The sequence below is a fragment of the Gavialis gangeticus genome, unplaced genomic scaffold (genome assembly GCF_001723915.1).
Source record: "Gavialis gangeticus isolate Ggan-Ray unplaced genomic scaffold, GavGan_comp1, whole genome shotgun sequence".
Taxonomy (NCBI): domain Eukaryota; kingdom Metazoa; phylum Chordata; order Crocodylia; family Gavialidae; genus Gavialis; species Gavialis gangeticus.
Genome location: NW_017729033.1, coordinates 73,543,849 through 73,570,889, shown reverse-complemented (window position 1 = coordinate 73,570,889; position 27,041 = coordinate 73,543,849). Strand labels below are relative to the sequence as shown.

Genomic DNA, 27,041 nt, shown 5'->3' with positions numbered 1-27,041 from the left:
AAAAAAAAAAAAAAAAAAAAAAAAAAAAAAAAAAAGCTACATTGGACTTCAGAGTGCTGCTCTGCAGACTGCCATTACACCCTGTAATGGCGTGGGCCACACGGGTTACCAGCGGCTACCACATATCTAGGAGTGTAGGCACATTTAGAGAAACCAAATTAATGGACAATAAATTAGTACAAAGCAATTTTATTTTAATGTTTTATTCCTCCTTCCATTTGGCATTATATGTATAGAAATTACTTTATGGCGCCAGTTGAATTAATTGTAGCACCCGTTTGGCTTTCAGAAGTTTAGTTCCAATAGTTACTGCCTTTCCTTATTAAGCGAAATGTTGCTATTTCCTTGCTAAGTCTTTTTAATACTTCCAACTTCATGAAATATGAGTGCCATCATAATTTCATATTTATACTGTTTTAATATTGAATATATATATAGTCAAAATCTTTTTTCTCCAGGTGGTAAAGAACGGATTTGCTTTCTTGATGATGAAGTCACTGTTCCTTTGGGTACAATGAGAGAAACCGGAGACTTTGTGAGAATGAAAGGTGCAGAGATGTTTTTCCTGGGACGGAAGGACAGCCAGATTAAACGTCATGGCAAACGTCTTAATATTGAATGTATTCAACAGGTGTGGTGCATGCAATGTTTGTATTAAGGCATAGAAGAGATGAAAAACTAGTCACTGTGTATATAAAACTACAGTTGTTTGTGCATCAGCAACTAAGTGCTAGTGACTGAGTTGAACTTCGGGGCTAGGTTTTACTCAGCATGCATCAGCTTTCGTTTGGGTGCTGTGCATTTTTGAAAACCTTGTCACATGATTTAGTTGCCTAAATAAGAGCAGTTTAGTGCTGACCTGATTTGAAATTTCTTTTCCTGTTATATGTGTATTTTATGCAATTAAGTGCCAAAACTGCATAGAAATTATTTGACAATTGAAAAATTATGAAGTGCTGAAAAGGTACCTTAATAATTACAGTGCAGGAGTGAACGACAGGACTCCTAAAACATTTATACACATACTTTTTTTCCAGCAACACACTGCAGATCCGCCACATCGGAGCAGGCTTGATTAATCAAGGATTTACGTAACTGAAATGGGTTCAAAGAAGGACTACTAAGAATGTTAAGGGAATGGAGACTTCCTTATGGAAGAAGGTTAGAGCTGGGCTTGTTTAGTTTAACAAAAAGTTAAGGAGGCGAGAAGAGCTATTCAGACTGAAGAAATAACACTGACACTTGATCAAATAGTTACAACATGGCTATGGATACATTTAGATGGGAAATCAGAAGATTTCTAACAGTCAGAAAAGTGAAATTTTGGAAGAGTCTTCTAAACCAACCCGAATCAGTTGAAGATTGTAATACATATGTTTATAGAAGGGATAACATGGTAGGAGTTTTGGATGATAGTAAGCGTGTGTGATATGTGAAATCATGTACACTGAGGTGCAGTGGTAACATTGTAGAGCAGAAGGCATTTGGCTGTTCCATTCTTCAGGGCTTTTGCAGATTGCTTTTCAAGGCCAGGAGAGAGGTTTCACCTACTTCTGAATCATTTGGATATTGGCCACAGTTAAAGCTAGGATTTTTTGACTGGGTTCATACATGTTCCTGCTGGTATTTGAAAACTCAGAAGTTCTTGGGTAGAGGGTCTTGCTCTTTTGCTCAGAGTCATACCATTTACCAAAACTTGGGTCATGAAGGGATTTTCATCCTCTGTCATATAAGTATGGTGAGGTGGAGGTTCCTCCCTCTGTAGCCTGGAGCATGATCCTCTTTAAAGATCCCCTGATTAATTAACATAAGCTAACCAATTACTCTTCTATCATTGTAGTAGCAGGACATTGGAAGTGTTGTCATCTTCTTTGGTTTTACCTGTGGCTTGCTGTAGGACAATTGTTCTCAACAGGGGTGCTGCAAAATCCTTTTGAGGGTGCTCTGGGGTGTTAGGAGATAAGTATTTGCTCCCCCCCACCCCCAGCCTCTATGCAACGAGATAAGCTTACCTCCCCAGTTCGTGAAGCTAAACACAGGCTTGTCCATGACTGGCTCCAGTGCAGGGAGGTTAGCTTATAATTGTCCTTGGTCCTTGTCTTCCTGCTCTGCAAGGAGCCAAATGCACGCTCCTCTGTGCCCCCTGTACCTGTGCCATTAGTTAAGTGCTGCAATAAATAATTTAGTTACTGAAGAGGAGTGCCACTTAAATCACAGGAGTTACAAAGGTGTGCCAGGAGATTGAGAATCACTGCTGTGGGATGATCTTGGTATATTTGATTTTGTGCCTTATGATAGTTGTGAAGTTTTACAGTTGTGATTGGAGGAGCTCTTGGGTGCATGGTTGTTTTCAAATGCAGGGATTAGATTGAGTGGCCCAGTCCTTCCTCAAGTGCTGTATTCCTGAAAAGGAGATAAGGTGTGATACAGAGCAGCAGGACATATTCAAGCTGTTTAGATAGCAAGTACAACTCCATTGTGCTCAAGTGTGTTACATCAAAGCAATGTTTGGCTAGAAAATCAATGAGGCAGACAGATGTATTCTTTATCAACATGAAAGTTGGTTCTCCCTGCTATGACCCTTTGAAAAGTACTCTGGAGACTAAGATTCTTTGTGGGAACTAGAATTGAACCTGCCCTGAATGCATGAATATGCCATCTCTGTGTCTAAATGTAAACAGGAGCTTATTTCTGGCTAAGAGAAGAGAGCGTATACTTAGTGGGTTTTTTAATAATAGAACACATTTTAACATTTGTTGGGGAAAGGTCCAATGAGATGAGGGTTAGAAATACTTGGATACAAAATCTGCTTAATAAATATTAAAATAGCTTACTGATGGGCTTTTAGTGAATGTGGAAGCCTTACCAAGGTGGGAAGGATTGAGACACCTGCCACCAAGAAGAAGCGACAGATGGTGGTGGTTGGAGACACCCTTCTGCAGGGAGTGGAGGGAGCCATCTGCCGACTTGCCCTGTTGTCTTGGGAAGTCTGCTGCTTGCCTGGAGCCTGGATCTGAGATGTCACTGAGGGATTACCAAGACTCATCTGGCCCTCTGACTACTACCCCGTGCTGCTCATCCACATGGGCACCAATGATACTGCCAGGGGAGACCCTGAGCGGATCAAAAGTGACTACAGGGCTTTGGGTGCAAGAGTGAAGGGGTATGGAGCTCAGGTTGTGTTCTCTTTAATCCTTCCGGTCAAGGGAAAGGGCCCGGGCAGGAACAGGTGCATGCTGCAAATCAATACCTGGCTGTATAAATGGTGTTGCCAGCAGGGATTTGGCTTCTTTGACCATGGGATGTTCTTCCAAGAAGAAGGATTGCCCGGAAGAAACGAAATCCACCTCATGAAGAGAGGGAAGAGCATCTTTGCAGACAGGCTCGCTAACTTAGGAGGGATTTCAACTAGGTTCACTGGGGGATGGAGGCTAAAGCCTTGAGATAGGCAAAGTGGGAGACCTGGAAGAAGAGCAAGCAGGACGGGGCAACAGGGGAGGTGCTCTCATACTTCCTGAGAAATCGGGGCAATTGACTAGTTATCTCAGGTGCCTGTACGCAAATGCACGGAGTCTGGGAGACAGGCAGGAACAATTAGGAGTCCTTGCACAGTTATGAAACTATGATGCGATTGGAATAACAGAGACTTGGTGGGATAGCTTGTATGACTGGAGCGCTGTCATGGATGAGTACGAACTGTTCAGGAAGGACAGGCAAGGAAGAGGAGGAGGAGTTGTTCTTTATGTAAAAGAGCCATATGATTGCTCAGAGCCCCAGTATGAAACTAGATAGGCCTGTTGAAAGTCTCTGTGTTAGAGGGGAGAGCAACAAGGGTGGTGTTGTGGTGGGGGGTCTGTTGTAGACCACCAGACCAGGAGGAAGTTGTGAATGAAGGTTTCGTCACACAGCTAGTCCCAGGCACAAGTCCTGGTTCTCATGAGGGACATCAGTTGCCCTGGTATCTGCTGGGAGGGCAGTACACCAGTGCCCAGGCAATCCTGGAAATTTTTGGAGAGTGCTGGGGACAACTTCTTTGTGCAACTGCTGGAACAGTGAACTAGGTGCTGTGCTCTTCTTGACCTGCTGCTCATAAATAGGGAAGGATTGGTGGGAAATGTAGTAGTGGATGGCAACTTGGGTAGCAGTGACCGTGAAACAATTGAATTAAGGATCCTGAGGAAAGGAAGGATGGAGAGCAGCATCGTAAGGAACCTGGACTTCAGAAAAGCAGACTCTGATTCACTCTGGGAACTCATGGGCAGGATCCTCTGGGAAGCCGGTTTGAGGAGGAGAAGAGTCCAGGAGAGCTGGCTGTACTTTAAAGAAGACTTACTTGAGGCTGCAGGAACAAACCATCTCAACATGCAGAAAGACTAACAAGTATGGCAGAAGATCAGCTTGGCTTAGCAGGAACTCTTCAGTAAACTAAGTCGCAAAAAGGAAGCTTATAAGAAGTGGAAACTTGGACAAACAGCTAGGAAGGAGTATAAGAGCATTACTTGGGCTTGCAGGGATAAAGTAGGAAGGCCAAAGCGCAATTGGAGTTGCAGCTAACAAGGGACAAGAAGGGTAACAAGAAGGGTTTCTACAAGTACGTTGGTAGCAAGAGGAGGATCAGGGAAAGTGTGCTTCCCTTACTGGATAGGGGAAGCAACCTTGTAACAGAGGATGCAGAAAAGTCTGAAGTAGTAATCAATGCTTTCTTCACAGGCAAGGTCAGCTCCCAGACTAATGCACCAGGCAGCCCAGTTTGGGGAGGAGGTGAGCAGCCAACAGTGGTGAAAGAACAGGTTAGGAACTGTTTAAACATATACAAGTCCATTGGGCTATATGGGATGCAGCTGAGGGTGCTGAGGGAGTTGGCTGATGTGATTGCAGCCATAGGCCTTCATCTTTGAAAACTCATGGTGATCAGGAGAGGTCCCGGATGATTGGAAAAGGGCAAACATAGTGCCCATATTTAAGAAAGGGAAAAAGGAGCATCCAGGGAACTACAGACCAGTCAGCCTCACCTCAGTCCTGGAAAAATCATTGATCAGATCCTCAAGGAATCCATTTCTAAGTGCTAGGAGGAGAAGAAGTTGCTTGGAGACAGTCAAAATGGATATACCAGGGGCATGTCATGCCTAACCAACCTGTTTGCCTTCTCTGACAAGGTGACTGGCTCTGTGGGTGCGGAGAGACCGGTGGATGTGATATAACTTGATTTTAGCAAGGCTTTTGATACAGTCTTCCACAACATTCTCACAGGAAAGCTAAGGAAGTACAGGTTGAATGCATGGACTGTGTAAGGTGGATAGAAAACTGGCTGGAGCATCAGGCTCAAATGGTAGCACTCAATGGCTTGATGTCTAGTTGGCAACCAGTATCAAATGGAGTGCCCCAGAGGTCAGTCCTGGGGCCAATTTTGTTCAGTGAATTCATCAGCAACCTGGATGATGGCATAGAATGTACCGTCAGCACGTTTGCAGATGACACCAAGCTGGGGGGAGCAGTAGATAACGCTGCAAGGTAGGGCAAGGATTCAGAGTGACCTAGACAAATTGGAGGATTGGGCCAAAATTAATCTCATGAGGTTCAACAAGGACAAGTGCAAAGTTCTGCACTTAAAATGGAACAATCCCATGCACCAATACAGGCTGGGGGCTGACTGGCTGGGCAGAGGGTAAGACTGAGGAAACTGGGTGGGCATAAGGTAAGACTGAGGGAACTGGGCTTATTTAGCCTGGAGAAGAGGAGACTGAGAGGGGATTTAATAGTAGCCTTCAACTACCTGAAGAGGGGCTTGAAAAAGGATGGAACTAGGCTGTTTTAAGTGGTGGCAGATGACAGAACAAGGAGTAACAGTCTCAAGTTACAGCAAGGGAAGTTTAGGTTGAATATTAGGAAGAATTTTCTTACTAGGAGGGTAGTAAAACACTGGAACAGGTTAGCCAGAGAGGTGGTGGAATCTCTATCCTTGGAGGTTTTGAAGACCCGGCTGGACAAAGCTTTGGCTGGGATGATCTAGTTGGTCCTGATTTGAGCAGGGGGTTGGACTTGATGACCTTCTGAGGTCCCTTCCAACCCTAATTTTCTATGATTCTGTAGACCAAATCCCGCTGTTAGTTATAACTGGTGAAATTTTTGGATCAGTTGAATTGTATATTTCTAATATTTGTAATGGAGGCACATTAATTTGAGTACAGGACATTTATAGTAACTTTAGTCTCTTAGCAACTACATACATACCTAAGTGACTGGCTTAGTACATGTGGCTCTTGGTGTCTCTGTTCCCTTCCCACCTTGTCTTGTCCCTCCATACAACATGCTTTAACTTCGGCTTCCACTCCTAAGTTCCTGCTAACATTGTAGTTGTAACTGAAGGCCGAATTTGTTCCACAGGATCCATTTAAAAATTTTTTTTCAGTAGAATGCATTTCCATCTAAAATCAATGTTTTTCTTCAGGATAGCTGCTGAGCTATGTCTCATATTGTGTTCTTGGTTCACATAGTCGTACCTGTGCATTTGATGTTGAGGGCCTAGTTTAGGTATATATATATATAGTGGTGTTCAAATTAAAGGATGATAGTGTGTCTTTAGCCTGACTCTCTGTCTAGCTAAAGCAGTACATACTGAATCATACATTTAAGATTGGTTACTGTCAGATGGGCTAAGCTTTTATCTATCCCTTGGGTCATTCAGTTTAGATTCTAGCCCAGGTAGAGTAAAGTTGTTCCCATATGATGACTCTTTATTGATGAGTATGTGGGTTTCAGTTTAGTTCCACAATGAGCATTCCTATGGGAAAATCTGAGATTACCTATAGACTGCCACCATGGGTGTCCCTATCAGGAGTTAGAAAACTTCAGACAGCATAATTCTTGAGGTCTTTGGTAGCACATAGGCCTCTCCCATGCGATTCTTGGGAGGAATGAATGTTCAGTGTGAATTTTATCACCGTATCTCCTGCATTGTTCTTGTGGTATGTTGGTATGGGTCATTGAGTTGTTTGCTCTGCCACGAACTGTGATAGTTGTTCTATGGATTTAAACATATTTATTTGCCAGTACTGACACCTGACACATCTCGTGAGCTAAATTATTGTATAACTTCAAAAAATGGTGGAAGGGTAGTGGGACTTCCATGACTTGTGGTACAGTTGCAGTAGCTGCCAGTAACAAAACATAAATTGAATAATGCTTTCTTTTTTTATTTGTTGTGCCTTTTTTACTGCCCTTCAGAATAAATAAGACTTAATATTCTTATGTTGCAGGCTGCTGAAAGTCTTTGTCAGGTGGAAGCCTGTGCAGTAATATGGTATCAGCAGGAAAAATTAGTCCTATTTGTTGTGCCCAAAGACAATTTAGCAGAAGAAGATGCTTTTAAAGAACTCCAAAAATGTCTCCCAGTTCATGCAGTCCCAGATGAGCTTGTGCTGATTGAAGCTTTGCCGTTGACATTACATGGTAATTGAAATGGTTTGACATATGCCCTTTAGTTCAGAGGCTGATACACACCTCTCAATTCAGTTTAACTGTTGCATAAAAGCTTAATTATGTCTCTCTCTTTATTTATTCCCGGATCTTGACCAAAATAGGAAATGATAGCTAGTGCATGCACTATTAATTCTTATGTTATTGCTTTGTGCTCTAATATGAACCTTAGTAATAACCGTTGCTGTTATCTACAGCTAGTTCTGTAACATCTGACTCTTACTGCATTCTTGTATAATGTGTATTTTAATCCTTATAGTCTTTGGAACTGAATAGTAGCAATAGAAGTAATTTTCTATTAAAAATGCATAGATTTCTTTTCTCAGCCAGTCCCCCTGCTTGTTAAGTTAGTGGTGAAACAGCTGTCTTTAGTTGGAGAAGAAGTGGGCATGGTATATGTGTTTGCAATGCTATGCATGTGTCATAAGGTGCATTCTTCCAGAGATAGGTCGCATTTTGTGTGGATGAAGTCGATCAGTTTAAAAAGTAGGGGTACAAATAAAAAAAGTCTAGTCTGAAACAGAGATGAGTATTTGGACCACAGCATGTATCTGGAAATACAAACTTTTTAAAAAGTAATGAAAAATTACTTTCCTTTTTGTTCTGTGTGAAGGTAAAATTAATACATCTGAACTGAACAAGATTTACAGTGCCCATCTGAACTCCATAAGGCGTGACAGTAAGCTGAACGGAGCAGAGGAATTGTGGGAAAGATTGCAGCATTTATGGAAGGTAGTATTTTAAGTGACCTTTTTATCACTGCAAGTGGATCATTATATATGTGTCAGGAATTAAACAGTTTTAATAAGTGTGACTAATGCAACAGAATATTCTTGCTATACCTACATTAAGCATTGTTGCTCCATCTCTTCAGTTAGAACTTAAATACAGCTTCTCTGTAACAGCCAGGAGGGAGTCATTTATTTTTTTCCCCATAAGGTGAAGTTGCAGACTGTAATGATGGTGGTAAACAGTGTATATAGGATGAATTATTGACGCACAATATGTCAGCAGTTTCTAAATGCTTCCCCCCATACTAAACTAGACATCCCTAAAAGGAGCTAGTAATTGGGGCATGGAGATTTTCAACAAAGCAGCTACCGTATAACTAGAATTTATGTACTAGGTTCCTTTTTATGAACTGGAAAGCTCAATTTATTTTCTTTGTTAAATAGATGGGATACTGTCTTGAACTAGTTTTGCTGTATATTGATTCCTATGATGAATACATGTTTATAAGACCATTATCATTACAATAAAGTGGCAAAAGAGTGGGGGGCAAAATTGGAACATAAAATTCAGTTAGTATTGCTGAAAATGATGTGTGCCCATAGGTCTTGACTGGCCCAAATTAAAATAAATAAATAAATAAAAAAGCAGCAATGATCCCGCAAGTTGCTGAGCACTTTTAGTTCCTATTACCTTCAGTGGGAGTTCTGAGCATCTGACAGGTTCCCTGCTCCAATCTTCTAGTGCCTCTACATGTACCTTACAAATTATTTTCTCTTCTTCTCTAGTCCATTCTAAGTCTTCCAGATGAGCCTTTCAGCATTTCCAAAGACTCAGTGTTCCTGTACAGTGGTGGAGACTCTATAAAATCACTACGATTTCATGATGAGATTGAGAATCTGGTAGGCAAGGCCATACCTGGGCTCCTTGAAGTCATTCTCAGCAGTTCTATTGCTGAGGTTTACAGGCTTGTTCTGAAAACTGTGTTTCCAAGTGAGGACCAACTTAAAAATCCTAACACCTCTATGAAAAGAAAACTGAATGACAGCAGTGGAGAGGAGGCTCGTGAAGAACATGTGAACATTAAATCTGGAGGGTATGTCACTGTTGCTGCAGGTTTGATTTCATTTGTTGCATTAAGTCGAGGAAGTCATATCTTCTGTGTGAACTGCTCCAAGTCTTTTATAAATCTAAGTAATATGAGACAGGCAAGAACCAAATTAAGACAATCACCATTGTCTTCACCTCCTGTAATTTCTAATATAATGAAAACTGAAGAGAGGCGGAGTGATCCAACAAATGTCAGCAAAGCAGATGAAATGGGTCCCGCACAAGGATCTCTCGGAGAAGACAATTCTGTACCAATAGCTAAGTTTCTAATAGGTGTAAGATGGACAACTAGTACTGGCAAATGTGTAGATGCCTCACCGTTGGTTATAGTACCAGTGACAGATGATATGTCTGCTACTGTATATATTGGGTCTCATTCTCACACAATGCAAGCAATTGATCTAGACTCAGGAAAAATCAAATGGGAGAGAATCCTTGGAGACCGCATTGAATCCTCTGCATGTGTGTCAAAGTGTGGCAGTTTCATTGTTGTTGGTACGTATTTTAATCTTCCTGTTTTTAATTGTTTTTCTCTTTTAGAATTTAAATATTTTTAAAACAGTTTATTTAATCTCTGTCAGTATGTAAGTGTCAGCTCCCTTTTCTTCCCCTCAGTCAAAAGCTCGACCACGGAAAATAAATGAGAACACAAGCAGGAAGTAGTTTCAAGAATTATTGGAGGGCAGCTTAATGTATCATAATTAAGTTCATTCCTTTTTTTTTTTTTGGTGCCAATATTGGCATCAGTTGATTTGTTCTTTTTCTTAATTGGTCTGTGCTGATAACTGTTAACGAGTGCAGGTATTTTTATAGGGTTTAATTAGCATTTGACTATTGGGCTGCTTAAGAAGCATGATGCATCTTTCTTTTTAAAGAGCTTAAAAATGGCGCACAGGTTTTTGATGACTCAGCCAGTTCTTTGAAAAATAATCCATTAAAAAAGCAAGTTTTGGGCACTTGTATTGGTAGATTCATATTCTATTCCACTGGTGTTTGGTGTCTGAATTGCTATATGAAAGCAATTTGTTGTTGCTTTATATCAAGGTTGCTGTAACTGTCTTGCATATTTTTCATTTGTCACTTATTACTAATCTAGCGAAAACAAGGGGGGGGACTTTTATGATCTGATCTGGTGAAGACAGAGTAATTAAATACTGTTATCTTTCTAACAAATGTGTTCACCCCAATATGTGTATATTTCTAAGTTCTAAAGTCTAAAAAGTGTAATTAGCTTTGAGTTCTACACAAAACAAGTGACTAGTCTTTAGATAAGTGTGTTGATTGATTTCTGTTTAGCCTGAACGTAACAAAAATCTGCTGATGTAGTATTAGGAACTAAATAGTCCCTGGAATTGTGTCTTGGAGTTTATTAAGCAAAACTGAACATAGTAAGTCTCTATGTCTTTATTTCCAAAAGCATAAATGAGAATATTAGTAATTTAATTAACATGCCTTCCTCCTCCATGTTTAATATCTCACGCTTTCCTCTAACAAATTTCACAGTAATAGCATTCAAAGAGCAGTGAAAAAGGCATAGCTTTAAACTTGATTTGGAACGAATGAAATGTGCAGTTAATATTAATTGCACCTGTATGATAATATTGTCGGCAAAAGCTCGAATACTGAAAAATGCTAGGAAATATAGTGACAAGTCAGCCTATTTTTTTCACCACCAATATTGCAGGTGCAACTGATCCAAATACTTTTTCCCCTCTCTCCCTATTACACTTCATTTTATACAGGAGGTTACAATGGTTTAGTGTATGTGCTTAGAAGCAATAATGGGGAAACACACTGGATGTTTACCACTGAGGATGCTGTGAAAAGCTCTGCAGCTCTAGATCCTTCTACTGGACTAGTCTACGTTGGATCACATGATCAGCATGTATATGCTTTGGATATTTATGTAAGAAGTCACTTTTAACTAACCTTCAATGTAAACTGTCTGCTCCAGGCCTGATCTAAAGTAACACCAGCTGAAAGTCTATAGAATTAGCAACCACAAGAGCACTAGCATAAGTGGACAACCACCTGCCACCTATCCTCTAAATGGTGAGCTAAAATTGCTGCCTTGAAGTGGGGTTAGATAACATGGTAGTAAAACACTTCTGGCAGTCTTCCATAATGTGCTCCCAGTGTTGCTAACATTGGGTCAGAGCAACACTCCCTGTCACTAAATTTTCCCAACCTCCTTAATTCCAGACTAGACTGTGCACACCCTGTTAGCAACTTATAATAGTCCCACAGTTTGAGATGGTGTAGACTTCTTTAACTGTGTGTTCAGGGAGAAAGAAAGTGATATTGTAAGTATATTGCATATGTAATTGCCGAGTTTCCAATATTTAGCTCTGTGGGAGAAGAAACTCCTACTTTTCTTCTCAGCAAGTGATGATGAATAGTAGTATTTCCTTAAGTAGTATTTCCTAAATAAACCTACTTTTTGAGAGAACATTTACATTTGAGAGCTCTTGGAAATACCATCCTGACCTTTTAACTCCCAGTTATCAGATTGTGTAACTTCTTATTTATATTTTTCTTATGTTGACAGAAAAAGGAGTGTATCTGGAAGTTGCACTGTGAGGGTGGAGCTGTGTTTGCTTCTCCTCGTCTAAGCCTGTTGCCACATCACTTGTATATTGCTACACTAAGAGGATGTTTACTGGCTGTAAATCCAGTATGTACTTTTCCTGCTATATCTGGTCCCAAACCTAAGCATCTTATTCAGCCAAGAGACCTTCTGCAGTTCGGAGTAGTTTTGCTTGAGTAAGAACTGCAAGGTCATGCCTTATAGCAGGACTATCTAACTTGTAACCCCTGGGTTGTGTGCACCCTGCAAGGAGTTAACTTCTTGTTTTTGGGCTTCAGCTGACTGTAGCTCCTCCCATCACTCCTTCCTCTGGCTTCTGCTTCCTGCTTCCACCACAGGGGGTGGGTGGGTGGTGCAGCACAGCCCAAGGCACCAGGGGCACACACATTCAAGGATCTGAGGGTGGGGGCTGCAGTGCTTAAGCAGCACAGTGCAGCATGGGGGTGCCTGTGGCTTGTGGTTGTGCAGCCCATGTGGTGTGTAACCACCAGCTGGTTAAAAGTTGGACAGCCCTATTGTATCATGACAGTCTTTTTCATTTAAGAATCTCACTTCTGTTGAGAAGGAGATCAATATTACCACCCCCATTTTGAGCATAGAAACATAAGGAGCAGAGGCCTTGCTGCTTGCCCAAGAGCACATGTTGGGCAAAATGTGGCCTGTAAGGAGTTAATTTCTGGTTAACTCTGCAAGGAGTTAACCTCTGGGAGTAGTACTCAGGACAAGAAATAGAGATTTGGGAGATATCTGTTAAACCATTGGGTGTGAAGGGGACTGCTTGGTTTTGTCCAACTGGCTGAAGAAAAATTTGAAAAATGACTTGAGGAAGACATTAAAAAAAGAAAAATTCTTTCATTTCTCCTGTTGTCTCAACTCTAGCACCCCCATATCATAGTGGGTCTCTCCACTTTGCCACCATTTGCAACAGACCCCGCAATCCATCATCCACCCACATGAAGCCCTCCAAAACCAGCCCTTCACCATTTTTGGCATCTACCCATCAACCATTATAAACTTCCCCAAAAGCATCCAAACCTCTTCTCAGGGATCAGCTGCTCCCTTGAACCCTCTTTTCTCCTTGTGGATATTCCCAGTCCCAGCCCAGTTACAAAAGCAATGATTTGCCTTTTAGGTTTGCACAGCGTTTTGTATCAAGCTACGTGTATTACACTTTGTCATTCACAGGACACGGGGAGTAAAATCTGGAAAAGCTCCTGTGGAAAACCTCTCTTCTCTTCCCCACACTGCAGTGCGCGGTACGTCTGTGTTGGATGTGTGGATGGAAATCTGTACTGCTTTAGTCACTCTGGTGAAAAGGTAAAAAGCCTTTGCTGATTTATTTAGTGGTGCTATTTCTTGCTTTCATCACAATTTTGGATTAGCTTTTTATTAATAAAACTTAGTTATGTAACAGTTGTCTTGAGGATTCAGTGATAAACATACAGTAGCTCTGACACCTGCCGTGAGAGTCACTGTGTACTCATTTTACAGAACAGCTAATTGGAATACAGAGAAAGCAAGAAGTTTAGCCAAGTTTATCCATGAGCTCAGAGGCACAGCAAGAAATAGGCCCAGAATCCCAGGACTCATCATTCATAATGCAGATATAAATTCCTGAGGATCTTAGTTCACATACAGATATTTGAGCATGGGTATTGAGTAAGTGTGGTGTTAGGAGGGGTACTTCATTTTGGTTTCAGTTCAGCTGGAAGATGTCATGGACACAGCAGGATTTAAAGCAGTAGTGCTTTTAAGTCATGTTCCTTCTTCCAGGTGTATTCAGTAAAGATACCATGCTGCTTAGAATTGGTTTCACTAAAATGTTTATAGTATTGTCAATCAGTATGTTCCTATTGTAGCAGACATACTTGTGTTAGTGTGTACATAACTCCTACTTTGCCATTTCCTCTGATAAAAGATCCTGGCCACAACAAAATACATGTCAGGTTTTCTTAGCTGCAGTGGGAAGACTTTTACTGTCCCAGTGATTATTGTATCTCAGGTTTCACTTTTGTTGTTAACACTCTCTGAGCTGCTGCATTTTCTAACCACAGTGTACCTCACAATTCATAAGCATCGTCTTTGTAGTAAAAGGTGCTGCTTGTATTCTGAAATGGAGGTTAAGAGTCTGCACAGCACCAACAAAATGAGAAGAGAGATTTGCTATATGGCTGATGGGAGGAGATGTGGAGGCACTAAGATGTTAGTATAACAGATGTTTTACAAAGGCTCTGCAAGCTTTAGTAGTCTTAAAGTATTGGTTATGTTTCCTTACAGCCATCTCCATGCAGGCAGTTGATTTATAGGTCAGTCTTTGGGCATTTTCTGTATATTTTGTTGCTTGATGTATAGATGTGGTAAGTATTCCCTAGCTTTGTGTTCTCACTATACTCTGAAACAAAGTGAATCCATACATTTACCCTCTTTGGTCAACACCCTGTCTGTAGAAGTTAAAGATGTATCGTTGGCAATGTGTACAGTCTTCAGTAATGGAATGTTCCTTTTTTTTAATGCTGTTCTGTAGGTTTGGCAGTTTTCCACCAACGGACCAATCTTTTCATCACCATGCATCTCAAACTTAACTAAGCAAGAAATATTTTTTGGCTCCCATGACTGCTTTATCTACAGCTGTAATATGGAAGGTAATTTACTGTGGAAATTTAAAACCACTTCAAGTGTATACGCAACTCCATTTGTTTTCCATAGTCATGACTTGGAGAGGGAAGCGTTCCTGGCAGCAGTGTCTACAGATGGCAATGTGTGGCTTCTGAATGCAAAGAGTGGCATGGTAGAGGGTATCCATAAACTCCCAGGAGAGGTATTCTCTTCCCCTGTAGTGTGTGGGGAAAGGCTTATTGTTGGCTGTAGAAATGATTATGTTTATTGCCTAGATTTGTTTATAGCTGAAAAAATTAGGAACAGCAAAGATGTGCTAAATGCTCCACTTAACAGCAGTTCTTTGAATACACGTTAAGCACCTTCACTTGCAAGATGCTGGCTACATCATGGTCCTTGTTTAACATTATACAACTGTCTGTTTTTGAAAACTGCATAGATAACAGTTTTTTAACAATGTCTTACCTGGGCTAGGTGAAAATGCGTGCATGTACTTATGTGGCTTCTCCCACAGCCATAAGAAGTGAGAGTAGCAGAAGGTTGCTCTGTATTGGTCTGGAATCTGAGTTGATGAAGACCAGCCCAGGATCCAGACTGCAAAGTTGATTTTAAATCCACTTATCTTCCTTCGCACCAAGCACAAACTGACCAGACCAAGGAATCAGTCCTGTAACTACATACCATCTAGAATTAATATTCTAATATATATTAATATTCTGATATATGACTGAAGAATTACTTTGCTGCATCTAGGAAGGTTAATCCTCCTGCCAGAGGAATCTAAGTAAACTGAGGCTATGCCTGTACTCCTTGAACTTTTGCTACATTAAATACAGCAGGATTTGCTGTGGGAACTAGGCCCTGTCAACAAAAGAAAACTTGTTGCTCAAGCTGCACAAGCTCCCTTGAACAGCAGAAGCTCTACTACCCTGCTGCACTTTCTGCCAGTGCCTATACCAAGGGTTCTGCAGGCAGTGCTATGTTGATTGTGGAAAGTGATCTCTTCATGAACCCAGCCAAAATTGCACTGCCTGTGGAACTTATCATGCAGAGTAATATTGAGTTTTTGGTTCTATACAGTGACACAAACTTATTTTTAAATACAGAAACTGCTTTCAGACTAACTTTTTTATTAAAATTCAAGATGTATTCACTACATGAAGTGCTTAGTACTGATGCTTCATACCATTGTGAAAGCATAAATAAAAGCTTATTCATTCTTCTGGCTGGCAAGTAAACTGAAAAAAGCATAAAAAATCAGGAATAGCATGTCCAAAGGCTCCAAAATCCTTGTAAGTTAAAGGCCGTAGTCAGTAGGCCATATGGCATTCTGTAGTCAGTTAATCCTTGTTAATGCTGATTTGCTTTGCATAGCTTTCAATTTTGTGTGAGAGGGCAAGACTAGAATAGTGGTTAGGACAACTTACCTGGGATGAAATGGAACCTGTATTTCATTTCTAACTACAGTGAAAAGTAAAGTATTTCACATTCATTATTCTTTTTTAGTAGGAACTGGAACCTAGATCACTCCATGTCCATGTCCCTTAATTGTTAGTCTGTAAGGTCATTCTCCCACATGCTGTCTTACAGAATACTTACTTTTATGCAAAGCACAGCAGCATTAACAGGAGGCATTGAGAGCCCTTTTCCACTGTCCCCCTCAAAATTAAATAATCCTTGAACCCGTGACCAAAACATTCTTTTGGAAGATGGAAGATATGGATTGATGTGCCTGCAGGCAGAGAAGGGGTTAGAACTTGGCTCTCTCTTGGTACTCTTAAACACTGGGCTGCTGGATAAAAGGGGTGGAGGATTGTGGTGGTACTGACCCCACTACCTCCTCCCATTGTGTTTTTGTGGAAAAAAGGCCAGGGTAGTTGCAAGCTAGCTTGTGACCAAGTCTCAACAGGAGGTATGCATACTCTGCAACCTGGAGTTAAGTTAAGTCCTATTCCTCAGAAGGCTGCGTTGTTTACATGCCTGTGTCTTTTTCTGAGTGGACACTCAGTATGCTGGCTTCTGAAGATGCTATTCCAAGGCACTTACCTCTCTCAGTACCTTATATAAGGAAGCTAGGCATCTAACCTGGCAAAGTGGATTCCAGCAGGCAGTAAGGTGTCAAGTACTTTTTCAAATCTCATACTTAGGATGAGATCCAATTCCTTCAATAACATGCCTAAGTATTATCTTGTCCACCCATCTTGGGTCCCTGAAAAAAGTTAACGTACCTGTTTTTGTAACATGTCCTCATCAGACCTTTAGGTCTAAGTGTCAGAAAGCAGCAAGCAGGTGGAGGCCCATGCACCCTCTGTGGTAACTTTTCTCAGGGACTTAGAGTGGAAGAGGATCACTCCTAGATACTTCATAGGTGGAAGAGAATCTGGCCCTTTACTTTGACTCCTGGGGGCATACATGGGAGCTGTCAGTTTGAGGAATGTGCTTGAGATATAATAAGTAACTTCTACCACTTAGACCAACAGTGGACAATGGCCTGTTTGTATTGTGCATAAACTAAATAAACCCAATTATCCAAAACCAAGTTTCTTTGTTGAATAGTTTGCTGAATTGAGGGCAAAGTGAAGTTCCACTGAATTCAACAGGCCTGCTCCTGTATTTACAATTTAAGCATAAACTTAAAAGCTTAGCTGGATCAGAGCCAAAATAAGTCACCACTATGGGATGGGATCCTCGCCTGATGGTGAAATCAACTCTTGTTCAAGTCCATATGTGAAGAAATGTGTAGTAGTAACTACTTGGAACTCCTGAAAGAATACCTAATAAAATGGTTCTGTGCAAATGAATTTTGTACTGTTACTTTTTCCAATTCAGTAACTAGTATTGAATTTGCTAGCTGCAGAGGTGAATTCCCTTAACTTCAGTGACAAAAGTTGTGTTTTTTAAATGCATTAAGCACCTTCAAAGCTACAGAAGTGTTTGTAGTTTTTTTTTATTGAAATAGAACATTCTTTTCCAATACTAGACCATTTACATTAAAATCTGACAACCAAAGTTTGAAAATGAAATAGAAATTATGCTGAATGTATCCCTTCATCATAGATCTTGTTCCTTGGTTTTATTGTTGGTAAAAACACATAGCAAGACACTTGCAGCACTAAAAATTCTATTTATAAAGTAAACCCGACCTACACTGTTAACAAAAGGAGACACTTGAATACATACATTATCAGATAATTTTGTCTGGATTATAATTTAATAGCAATTAAAATGACATTAGTATAATAAACAATTGCACTTTAAAACATTTGAAAAATTAAAAAAGTACACAACAGATACCCCACAATTATACATTTTGTGTATAGTTTTATACATAACTATATGAACAAAGAGGTTAATCATATATAACCTTGTCAGAAGAAATGGTATTTTGTGTGTATAAGTAAGTTACAAAAAAATTGAAAGACAATATACTACATAGTGGTTCATTTAGTTCTTAAAACATTTTTGCTGTCTTAAATAAATTCAGTAGTAACAGTTTTTACATAATTCCAACAATTTGTTCAGAAATGGCTGCAACAAAGCTAAAGCAAAGTAACACTTCATTGGTATTTAGTGCAAATTTTTGTGTTCATTTTACATGAAATGTCACTGAACATGTAGACTTTAAGAAATGTTTCGGAATGAGCACTGTACATAGTCTGAATACAGTTCTATTAGTACACTAGATACCATTATACTTGAAAAGACTCTGCTTTAGTTTAAGATCATTCATAATGACAACTGTTTTGCATGTGCTGTAAACGTGTCCAATGATGTTTTGGTAGGTTGGTACATTTTGCCGTGCATAATACCACCTTACACTTACTATGTAAATGTATGCTTTTCAGGACACCTGTGCCTTCAGTTCATTAATCCTGACTTCCTGCTTTTAGTTACCTTCACAACTGGCCTGAGCTCCCACTTTCCCTACCAATCCCCCCATCCCTCCCTCTCCCCACCAAAACACAGCCTTTCTTGCATCCAAAATCCTGAACATGGATTTCAGACAGTTCAGAGTTATAGTTACTAAACTATATTGCAGGCATTTAAATCCAGATGTGCTATAATTGTACATTAAGAATGGCTACTTTATGGAACTATTAAAATACAAATAATGAAGAACCAAACTCCTCCTTCAGATAATCACACAGAGATCCTACTAAAGTCTGTAAGAGCTGTGTTCAAATATCTGAGAGTAGCACTTGCCCATTTATACCTAAACTATTTAAAATACTTAGTACTGGAAACAACAATAGGCATGTTAAAGGTTTAGTTTAAATATGAAACTGAGCTGACCAGCAGCTGCCCAAGAGCCACAAGAACAAAGCTGTCTGCAGCTCCACATTTCCTGAATCTGTGTCCCTTATGTTTGGGCTGCTGTAACCATGTTCTTGGACCTGTTTCCTACATAGGATACAGTTTATTCAATAACTTTTGCTAGTCAGTTCTTGGAACAGGGCTCAACTCTCTTTCACATTATTTAGAGTGCTTCCCCCCCATGCAATTTAGCTTAAGTGTTACTATGAAAAGTCATATCTGGTATATCATTCCATAATAATATAAGGTCCCCTCTCCACTAAAATGCTTCCTCTTATTATGTTGTGGACTTAAAGTTCCTTTGAGCTATAAATGTACGCAGGATTTTTAGAAAGTTCAAATTTGAATTTGTTTAGGATGTACTTGCTTGTAAAAACCATTCTTCAGAAAAAAAATAAGGCATCAGTTTTCCTATGGGAAAACTTAAGGATACCAACATTTTTATTGTTATTGTTACAAAGAAGATAAAGGGCATTTTCTTTTAGCTACAAGGAGATAAATTCTGAAAGAAACATTCAGCTGCAATAATTGATACGTGGGATAGGAATACATCACTTTTTCCCACTCAATCTCAAAGCTCAGTTCAGAATCTAACTGAACTGCATAAGGTCACAGAGGGAGTAAGGCCTTCAAGGATTAGAAAGTAAAAACCCCTCCTGATTCTCAGTTCAAGAAAGTAGATTTAAATACATTCTAACATACCATCGTCCCCTTAAGATGCCAATAATTTGGTGTTCTGTTTTCAGTCACTTACACTAGAATCCTACAAACGTTAACATCTTAGAGGACACTCCCATTTACAAAGTTGGTCCTAATGAACTCAGATTCCTTTTATATATAAAACTATGCACATGCACAAATATCTGTAGTATCAGGAGTCTATGCTGCAAGTGCTTCAGAGCAGGGATGGTGTCTGCATGTGTCTTGGATAGGCCTGACCACATCAGTGCTCAATAAGTGTCATTGCTTCTGTGTTAACTAGGAAGACCACTTGATATTCCTAGTACATCACTTTCTGTTTCTGTCAACCTTTTTCTGTTTGGATATGGTATATTCATATATTTAACTAGAATGATGGGTAAATGGTTTACTTGGGGGGGGGAGTTTGGAGGGGGGCAGGTTGACAAATGAGTTACAGTAACTTGCATGCCTAGCATGAATAACACCATTGCATCAGGGTTTGGGTAATATCACCACAGCTTGCACTTCTTCCACAAATGGAAAGACATATCCTAAAATCCTTCAGTTGGGCAGAGATTTTCAAATTGCAAGTAAACTGCATCAAACCTTGATTTCTAAAACAAAGCAAGCATTAGGATGAAGAGGAGGGAACATGCATCTTGCATTCCTTTTCAGTGCTGGAGCAGGCAGACTTTTCTGAGATCTCTACACTAAGAGTAGAGATCCCAAACTTCTGAACCAACGTTCACAAAATGTAAGGAGCGTACTAGACTAGAGATTGTGTCCAACAGCTGAACTATTCCTGTATTTTGAGAGAGATTGGCTCTCAACTTTGTGCCTGAGCTGGCTCTTTACCTGTTTTTTCAAAGTGACTGGACCTATTATGTGTGTAAACCTTACAGTACGCTAGAGAGATAGTGAGTAGTTGAGTTTTCAGTCCTTAAGGACATGCATTTTAGTTTTGTCATATGTAAAAAGCTGAATAAATAAAAGGAGAAAACAAGAATCAACAGTAAAGACCAGAAAGATTATAGTTTACTTTATGATCTGTGGACAGTCACTCCAAGCTTTTGCTTTCCTCTTGGCTAGGGCCAGCCAGGCTGGTTCTGTTGACACAGGGTTAGCGTCGGGGGTAGAAAATCTCTTGGTAACCTCTTTTGCAAGTGGGGTGGATGGAACAGAATCTGAAATCTCCACTGTTTTCAGTGGGGAAGGGGAAAAAGAAGAAAACACGTAAATGAAGTATGTGCTGCACTGCAGAATAATGATGGAGAATTGAACATTTTACCAAACATATCCTGAAACACCACATTTTAAAACCATAATTCAAGCTTCTGTGTCAAGCTTTCAGAAGCAAATTAATTTAAACAAGCTGAATTGTTTGAGCAGTGAAACCTGGTCATTTTAAAATAGGATTAACCCACAATGCTTTTTCAAAGCTTTTTTTCCCCAGAACCTGAAAATTCTACTCCTCAGACATCCATGTAACAAAGTATCCGCAGATTTAGTTCTGCTGTCTTATACAGATGCAACTCCACTGTCTTTATGTTATGTTCTAAGTGACAATTGTGCAAACTGTGTTCCACAAATTTGCAATGAGAAGGGAATCTAGTCCTGCGATTTCTACTTAGTAAACAACTCTGATGACTTCCCTACTTAGGAAGGAACAGCAGGTAACTATGCTCCTCTTAGCTGTTTGCAGGCTTCAAGTAGTGGAAACCTTTGCCACTGAAGTAAAAGCTGTGTTTCTGAGCATAAACAAGAATCAGATCTGTTGGATATGAAATTGCCTTTTACATATTCACTTTTCAGAGCAGAACCACATGAAAGCAAAATGTATAGATTGGACAACAGTACAGTATTTACCAATAGTTATACATGCTAGAGTTATAGAAAGCCCTTAAAGAGTTGAGTAAGAGCACAGCTGATGATTATCAGATCCTGTGCACATCTTATCCATTATTCTATCTATGATAGGAAAATTAGGCAATAACTAAAAATGCCAGAATAAATTTCTTCAAATTAAAGATCTCTTAAGACATGGGCTTTGTTGAGGCTTTCAGTGAACTAAATAATCTGTAATTCCTGTCTGTTATCAAGGCAAAGGTATCATGCAACTGTCTTAAAATGCTCAGTCCCAAGCACAAAGGGCAACTTCTAAGATTGCTAACAATTAGGTTCAGATATAGAGGCTATTTTCTAGACAAGTGTCTTCTAAAAACGGATGGATTCTATACAAGTTCACATAAAAAAAAAACCTTGGGAAACGCAGTTCGCCTATAGGAGGGAGAATCAGAATTTTTTGCAAAGCACCGTCTAGTCTTAGAAGCATCTGACCTGTTTTCATTTTTAAGGGTTGTTTGGTGTTGTGTTTTTACCCATTATCATTCTATTATCTTGTGCAGCAGCTGGTAGCAGATAGTATATTTACTGAAATCTAAGATGGGATTTTTTTCACCCTAATCAGCATGGAGGAGGGGAAGGTCTCTTGTCTTAGATTCATGTTCAAAGTGGGGTGAAGGGGGGCAGGTGGTGGCCGCAGCAGAGGCTGTGGGGAGCAGGGAGTGGGGGTGGTGCAGGGGGTTGGAAGGCTACAAGGGGAAAAATGAGGGCAAGAGTGCCACCTGAACCACCACCACTGCTTGCCCTGCTACGGGGGTGGGGGGGCAGGACAGAACTCAAGACAACCCTTCGATATTCAGATTGTATACCTGGAAAATTATGGGGGGGTCTAATTATGGGGGGGTCATCTTAGATTCAAGTAAATATGGTAGTTTAGGGGGCTGGTTATTTCAAAGGTTCTGCAAAGAGAAGCAGAGTGTTTTAAACATTACCTTCCTAGCAGCACATTTTGTATAAGATTTCAGTGCGGGTCTAAACTACATACTTAAAAATACTATTTTAAAAATATTTTTAGAATATATCTGTTTTAACATTAATGTTTTCCTCTCGGGGAGGCTAGAGTTACCAAGTTCCAACCTAGACTTTCATATCAAATGCCTTCAAAATTGTATCTATCCCTCACCAACCAAATAGATGCCTCTGTTCCTAATAAGCAAGGCAAGCTGTCTGTTACACTGTCTGTTATTCTGCAAAGATTTGTTACTTGACCTCAGATATAAATCCTGACCAAGTTTAAATTGAGGTTACTATTTTGTTGAAGGCATTGTTAGACAGGTTCCAGTTTTCTTCAAAAATAACTGAATATCTGCCCACAGATTCAAAAGCAAAAGGTTTTTTCCTCACATTTTAGAGAGGGGGGATGAAGATAGCAGCTACAAAAGTTATTAGACCTGAGTAGAAACCAGACTCATGCAGAGTTGGTTCTTTTATCAGAGGCACAGATTTCACGGAATGCATTTCCTCTCAGCCAGGAGGCACTCTTTGGTGAGTGTCCACTAATTGAAACAATGTTGACCCAACCTTTGCTATTTTTGATCTGTGAGGAATTAAACAGAAGGAACTGAATCACTTCCTCACTTTCAACCATTTATTCTCCGCTACACTTTAGTACACAATATACAGACTTGGTGGAGTCTATTCTTAATAGAAGTGTCAATTATGAATTTGTAATAAATGTTCCTTCAGGAGCTCAGCAAACTTTTCTTCAAACAAAAATTCCTATGATTTGGCTTGACTAGAGATAGTCTAATCAGAGAGCCCCAGACAATACTTTATAGCAATTATTATTTTATTTGCATACCACATGAACCTTTCTCCAAAAAATTAGCCATAGAAAAGTGGGGTCCATGTCTTCAGTGAGGAAGCTGATTTCCAGAAGGGCTGGAGGCTGAGGCTGCATGAAGCGGGTGCAGGATTCCCTTCTTCAACCTCACTCCCCTTTCTCCTCACACCTTGCTACCCAGCCACCAGCTACTGGTCTAACCCTTTTTCCCTGTTGAATTTTTTACAGTGTTGGTCTGCATAAAATTAGGCTACAGTTGTGAAAGGGGTAAACTGTGTGGGTGATAAAGAGGGACTCTGCTCCCAATCCTTATGCAGCCCAGTGGCAACTAAGACTCTGCCTGCTCTCCCACTTTCTTTTCAATGAAGTCTTTTTTCCTTCATTCTGCCTTCCCAAACCAAAGGATGTGCTTTATTCAGGGGACATGTCTTGTGTGAATAAATATACATTAATTTATTTAATTATTTAAATTACACCTTATTTATACTATGTAGTAGTAATTGATCACTTCATTTTTATGTCTGTAATGCAAATAAGAAATCAAGTTCACGTCCCAAGCAAGAGGAAGAAAAATGCTGAAATGATCTGTAGACCTGCATGGATGAACAAGTATTTCAAATAAGTCATTAAGGATAAGCAAAGGACTACAAGCAATGGAAAAATGAAACAAATCAATAGGAGGGAAATATTTCTCTGGTCCAAGAGCTTACAAATAAAAAAGAATAGCCAAAGGCTGAGTTGAGTTAGCTCTTGAATAGCTACTAAAACCAGTAGCAAAAGTCTGAAGACAACTTAGGTGATGCCCAAGAGCTGAATAAATTCTTCACCTTAGTCTTCACTAAGGATGTAGATAAAACTGAAGACAATAGTCAAGTACTACCTGGCAATGGAGACATGATTATATAAATTAACGTATCTGGAGTGGAGTTGAAATACTGAAATAATTGGCATGAAGATCTCTTGCATGGATCTTCACTGAATAAGTCAATTCAGATAGGAATCTATGACTGGAGAATACAAAAGGTAGCATCTATTTTTTTTTAAAGGGAGAAAGAGTGACCTGGACAATTACAAACCCACTTGCTTGATTTCAGCACTACATAAGGTTTTAGAACTGATATTGAAGGCAAGAATGATCACAGATTTGAAACCAAAGAGAAAACGTGACAAAGTACAACCTGGATTAATCTGAGGACATTGTCAGTAACCTGCCAGTTAATCATTTTCAAACTAATTTCAGCAGTCTATGACAAGATAATAAACTACTTGGATAAGGGCATTACAATGGACTTAATTATTTAGACTTAAGCAGAGCTTTTCATACCATGCTTTCTGGAAAATTATTGGCCAAACTGGACAGGACAGATCAGTACTACAGTTGTAAGATGGATGGGAAGTTGGTTCAAAGGAAGATCAGAGTAGGTTATATTGAAAGGTGAGTTCACTGACTGGACCTGGTTACTGATGTCTAGATATTGCATCAGAGCAGGGGTTTTCAACCTTTTTTGAGCAGTATACCCCTGGCAGCCGGGGTGGCGGGGTTGCAGCAGCTAGTTGTGGAGCAGCAGAGGTCACACGTGGAGCGGCAGCACAGGGTGATAGATGGTGGGAGCTGTCACATGCAAGCTTCTCCCCACTGTGTCTGACCAGCCAGGCAGCGCCTGTTTGACCTGCAGAGGGACGCTGCTGCCCTCGCCCTGCCCTGGTCCTACTCCTGTGAGGTGGTGGTGCAGACTGGAAGCGCTCTGTCTCCACCTGTGCGTACTCCCTGGGACCTTTCAAAGTACCCCCATCATTGACAACCCAAAGTATCCCCAGCGTACCCCCAGTTGACAACCTTTGAATAATGGTCATGAGGAATGGCAAGGGTTAATTGGTTTCAAAAGCCCATTTGTGACAAAGTTTTCTTCAAGACCCAATGTATCTGAAGCCAGCAGATAGGCAGGCTGGGAAACTGAAGACTTGTATCACACATAACATGAGCAGTGTACCCAAACAAAGATAAGGGACTCTAGAGCATCAGTGCTAGATCACAATGCCCAACTGCAGAGTCCTTGGGATTTTCAGTTTTGGTGAACGGCTCAAATTAGGAAACTGGTAAATGACCAAATTAAGATGCATGCCTGTGATAGGTTTGAGGAACAAAGCAATATGCTGACAGGACAGAACGTGGACAGGATGAACACCACAGGGAAACCAATTAACAGTACCCGGGAATGAAGAGTCATCAGAGGGAGAGAAAGGATACAAAAGGAGGGATTTCAGAGCAGCAAAGGGACCCCAAGAGGGGAACCCAATGCCACCATGGACAGAAGACACACCACCAGCCTGTCTGTCTCATCCCGTTGAGGGGGCAGGGCTGGGCCTCAACCTTCAGGCTACTGACTGCTGACATTCAAGAAAGAACCACAGGATGAAGTTCACATACTGGCCAGATACACCTTCCCTCTGTGACAGCCCTAGGACTGGTAGGTGTAGAATTCAGGAGATTATTTTGTGTATTATTCTCATCTGCCATCACTGTATATCAACATTCACCTGTTATCAAATGGAGAAGCCGAGGTCAGTCTGAGGGTTTGGGTCTGCCCAGAACAAGGTACCTGGGTCATAAATTCAGTGTCAACAGTTACTAGTGGGGTGTCCCTGAGGGGCTGGTCTCTTGTTTATCATTTTTAGGGACCGTATTCCTAGTGGCGGAAGCATCATGGAATTTGCAGATAGCATTAAACTGGCAGGTACTGGCAATGTGTAAGAGGATGATTCCTATACAATAACATTTAGATAATGCTGTGGAATGGAGCATTAGAAATTATATGAAGTTTAACGTGGAATTTCATTACAAGTTGCAGTGCATAGACTGAGGACGACTGAGGAAAAGAAGAATTTGGGTGAATTGGCTCATCATAGGATGACAGTGAGCCACCAGTATGACGCAGTTGTGAAAAGCTAATGCAGTTTTAGGGTTTATTAGATGAGGTTATATCCAACAGACATCAGGAAGTACCAGTTCTAGTGTCTGAGGTGTATCGGTAAGATTCCATTTAGAATCATATGTGCGGTTCTGGCTACCAGTGTTCCAGAAAGAACAGCTTCACTTGGAACAGTACAAAGAAGGACCGCTAGGGTGATTAAGGAAATAGAGATCTTTTCTATGAGGAAAATTAAAGGAGCTTGGCTAGTTTAGCTTCACAGAAGAGAAAGTGAGAGGTCAAGATTATCTTTTACAAATACATTTGAGTAGTGAATATTTGGGAGGGAGAAGAGCTTTTGAGGCTGAAAAACCACTGGTGCAAGATTAAATACCATGAGATAAAATAAAGAAACAGTCCTGGTAGAAGAAACCAGAACCCAGGACTTCCTCTCCCAGCAGTTTGCCTTAAACACTGGCTTCTTTGTTGCCCAATGAATCCTGAATTCTTTTTTTGGAATGGCAAAAACTTCAACATTAGGGGCCTGAGAGAGAACCCAACAAGATTAGCTCAGCCTGGTGGCAAGCCTGCTTTCCTAGGAAGTGAGTGATGCAGGGTTACAATCCCTAAGGCTGAGGAAGGAACTGAATCTAGATGTCTCATCTCCTGGCCATCTGCTTTAGCTGTTAGGCTGTTGCATATAAAACCTGGGCACCACTAGCGTCCCCCCATCTGTTTCAAATGAAAGTAGGTCTACAAGCAATGGAAAAATGAACCTAATCAGTAAGAAGAACATTTTTCTCTAGTCCAAAAATGTAGGAATGAAGCAATTAGGAAGTCACAGAACTGTCCATTCATTGACAGGAACTGTCCATTCATGGATTAGAAACTGACTTAAAGATAGAAAGCAAAGAGTGAGTATAAATAGTCAATT

General features: G+C 40.3%; 2 protein-coding genes across 9 annotated transcripts in view; one reads left to right on the top strand and one right to left on the bottom strand.

Moving 5' to 3' along the window:
• AASDH (aminoadipate-semialdehyde dehydrogenase) overlaps positions 1 to 27,041 on the top strand; it is a 139,865-nt gene that overhangs the window by 17,208 nt on the left and 95,616 nt on the right. For 3 of the 6 annotated variants that reach the window (XM_019526035.1, XM_019526034.1, XM_019526039.1), the window contains 8 exons: positions 459 to 631; positions 7,257 to 7,449; positions 8,090 to 8,208; positions 8,994 to 9,810; positions 11,058 to 11,221; positions 11,864 to 11,989; positions 13,088 to 13,219; positions 14,427 to 17,315. In XM_019526035.1, coding sequence (XP_019381580.1) covers positions 459 to 631; positions 7,257 to 7,449; positions 8,090 to 8,208; positions 8,994 to 9,810; positions 11,058 to 11,221; positions 11,864 to 11,989; positions 13,088 to 13,219; positions 14,427 to 14,876 — 2,174 coding nt within the window. In that variant the 3' untranslated portion in view covers positions 14,877 to 17,315. Of the gene's footprint in view, positions 1 to 458; positions 632 to 7,256; positions 7,450 to 8,089; positions 8,209 to 8,993; positions 9,811 to 11,057; positions 11,222 to 11,863; positions 11,990 to 13,087; positions 13,220 to 14,426; positions 17,316 to 27,041 lie in introns of those variants that run through there. The other 3 variants (XM_019526038.1, XM_019526037.1, XR_002099219.1) reach the window with 2 other exon arrangements.
• The window catches only part of KIAA1211 (KIAA1211 ortholog), a 102,982-nt gene continuing 95,880 nt past the window's right edge, over positions 19,940 to 27,041 (bottom strand). For all 3 annotated transcript variants that reach the window (XM_019526033.1, XM_019526031.1, XM_019526032.1), the window contains one exon: positions 19,940 to 20,709. In XM_019526033.1, the coding sequence (XP_019381578.1) occupies positions 20,549 to 20,709 (161 nt within the window). In that variant the 3' untranslated portion in view covers positions 19,940 to 20,548. The remainder of the gene's footprint in view (positions 20,710 to 27,041) is intronic.